The following is a 2,494-nucleotide window of genomic DNA, read 5'->3' as shown; positions in this document are numbered from 1 at the left end:
TTTATGTAACATGAGCTTTACTTAATATCCTAATGATTTTTGGCATAAAAGAAAAATCGATAATTTTGACCCATACAATGTATTTTTGGCTATTGCTACAAATATACCCCAGTGACTTAAGACTGCTTTTGTGCTCCAGGGTCACACACACACATACATATATATACAGTATATATATATATATTGTAATAGTAATACATACTATAGTAGAAGAAACCTTAGTGAGTAGTGAAGTATAAACAGCATTGTTGGCATAACTATTAAACTGCGATAAACGAAACAAAGCTTTACATGGGCTCAGGTAAGAAATTATTAGGTCGTTCAGCACTAATGCTCCGGTCATGAGCTTGATGTCGCTGAACCGCCTTCAACTCTATAGCTCCCTCCTGACTTGACATGACTGGTGAACTGTTGGGTTCCTCAAGCAGATACTCCCTTGGAGTTTTACAGGCATTTCTGAGTCGTCTCCAGACTTTTTTGTTTAAAAAGATGAACAAAACAGGATTGATGAAAACATGCATGAAAGCAATACATTCCGTCACATGAATAGCAAAGTCAAAGTGTATGTTAATGGTACAAGCATAAAAAATGTGGAGGTCTTGCAAAGCATGCAGGAAAATGACAACACTGTAGGGAAACCAGAGGAGAAAAAACATGACGGTGAATCCAGTTTCATGTCTAAACACCTTGAACGGGCTCCTCACCTCAGCAACACATGGTAGTCTGATCGAACAAAATAGGAGCACTAGGAACGGTACAACAAACCCAAGTATGTTCATCTGAAATCTCGTGTAGATCTTCCAACCAAATTTATCGTTGAAGTGATAAGTGCAAATGTACTCTTCGTGGAACTTTTGAGTCTCAACAAAGCTGACATGAGCAGCTGCAGCCAAAACTGAGAAAAGCCACACCAAAATACACATAACAGTATTCCTCTTTGGACTGTTGAAGATGCTGGTTGTAGAAACAACACATGCAATGTCCATAAATCTCTGCAAGCTCTGACTAGCAACAAACAGGTTGCTGCTATACAAACTCACCATGTAAACCAATGAGATTGCCTTACAGCTTTGATCACCAAAGATCCACTCGCTACTGGCATACACTGCCCAGAAGGGAAGGCTCAGTGTGAAAAGAATATCCGATATGACCATGTGCAGAGGCAACACCTTCCTCAGAGTTTTGTATTTGATGAACAATGTCAGAAGGGTAAAATTAGCAATAATGCTCAATGCACAGGTAATGGAATAGAACACAGGTAGAAACACATGGCTGAATTCCTTTACATGTGTCTTCTTGCAGAGCCCAAATTCCTCAAGTCCTTCTGAATTATAATAGTCCTCATAGCTGTTGTCCTCTGGGTTTAATACATCCATGGTTTCGAATCAGCTCAGAGTCTTTGTTGCGAATTTTTGTTACTGAGATAGTATCAGTTCCCTTTTACATAAGAATGTACTTCCACATCAGCCCGACACTCAATGACACTTGCCCTTAAGCTTTTTTCATTTCATTCTTCTGGAAAATCACAGTTTCCAAGAAACAAAAAAAAACAAAGCATGGAAAAAATTAGTATGCAGTGAAAACGGCCTGAACTTCTGATTCTAGTGCAATGAATCAGAGAAGTCTGCTGTGCAAAAGCACTTTTTTTTTAGGGTAGACCTTTATCAACAATAAGCGAGGAAACATACTTCACTGAGTGTTGGAAGGAGCAGGAAAAGAACATATTACTCTCTCTCACACACACACACACACTTTAAGTGCAGTAGTTATTTTGTTTTTCTGGTGTGTTTAGCAACTCCAAATACATACTTAAAATGAGAGAAATAACTTGTTTCCCTCCAATTGGCCTTTTACCAATAAAATAGTGTGCGTGGCATCATCCTTAAAGAAAACTAATTTTAGGATTATTGTAATGAATGAATGAATGAATTAGATTTAACAATTTTACATAGCATTATATTACACATTAATAATTTCCATGTTAACATGTTTGTGATTTTTATTTATCATAGTTTCTTACCATTGAACCAATATAGAACTGCAACTATATTCAATTGTAACCGGTCACAGTGCGTGCGGGGAGATGCAGCGAGGACTCAAGTGCAGGAGAAATGGTTATTTATTTTAGTAAAAAATGAAACAAAAACAAACTCAAACCACCCCGAGGGGGAAAAACAGACAGGCAGGCCTAAAGCTGCCCCACATGCAGACACGAAACACACACAATGAGAAATGACGGATCAGCACAGGATGACAGACACCAGGAGAATAAATAGGAACCAAACGAGGAGGCTAACGAGGGAGACACAGGTGGAGCAACTTAAACAATAACGAGGTGACAAGATGGGAGGGGCAAGGCAATAGACAGGAGAGAGCACATGGCAACAGACAACACAAGCCATGTGCTCACCGAACACAGTCATCTGGTGGCCCTCCTGGGCACACCCGCTGAAGACTGTGACAGTAACCTATATGCATAACATTTTTTACTTTT

At 39.1% G+C, this 2,494-nt stretch overlaps 1 protein-coding gene across 1 annotated transcript; it reads right to left on the bottom strand.

The window, feature by feature from the left end:
* Positions 1–230: 230 nt before the first annotated feature.
* Positions 231–1,376, bottom strand: LOC107671684 (atypical chemokine receptor 2-like). Its single transcript, XM_016464592.1, has one exon. It carries the CDS (start codon positions 1,374–1,376, stop codon positions 288–290), a length of 1,089 nt encoding a protein of 362 aa, XP_016320078.1. The 3' UTR covers positions 231–287.
* Positions 1,377–2,494: the final 1,118 nt, after the last annotated feature.

The sequence above is a fragment of the Sinocyclocheilus anshuiensis genome, unplaced genomic scaffold (genome assembly GCF_001515605.1).
Source record: "Sinocyclocheilus anshuiensis isolate Anshui unplaced genomic scaffold, SAMN03320099.WGS_v1.1 scaffold524, whole genome shotgun sequence".
Lineage (NCBI taxonomy): Eukaryota > Metazoa > Chordata > Actinopteri > Cypriniformes > Cyprinidae > Sinocyclocheilus > Sinocyclocheilus anshuiensis.
The sequence above is the reverse complement of the archived record's forward strand: the minus strand, read 5'-3'. Positions and strand labels throughout refer to the sequence as shown.

Bases quoted from the DNA above. Each gene is read 5' to 3' on its own strand.
- LOC107671684 (XM_016464592.1), bottom strand. From the start codon at position 1,376: ATGGATGTATTAAACCCAGAGGACAACAGCTATGAGGACTATTATAAT.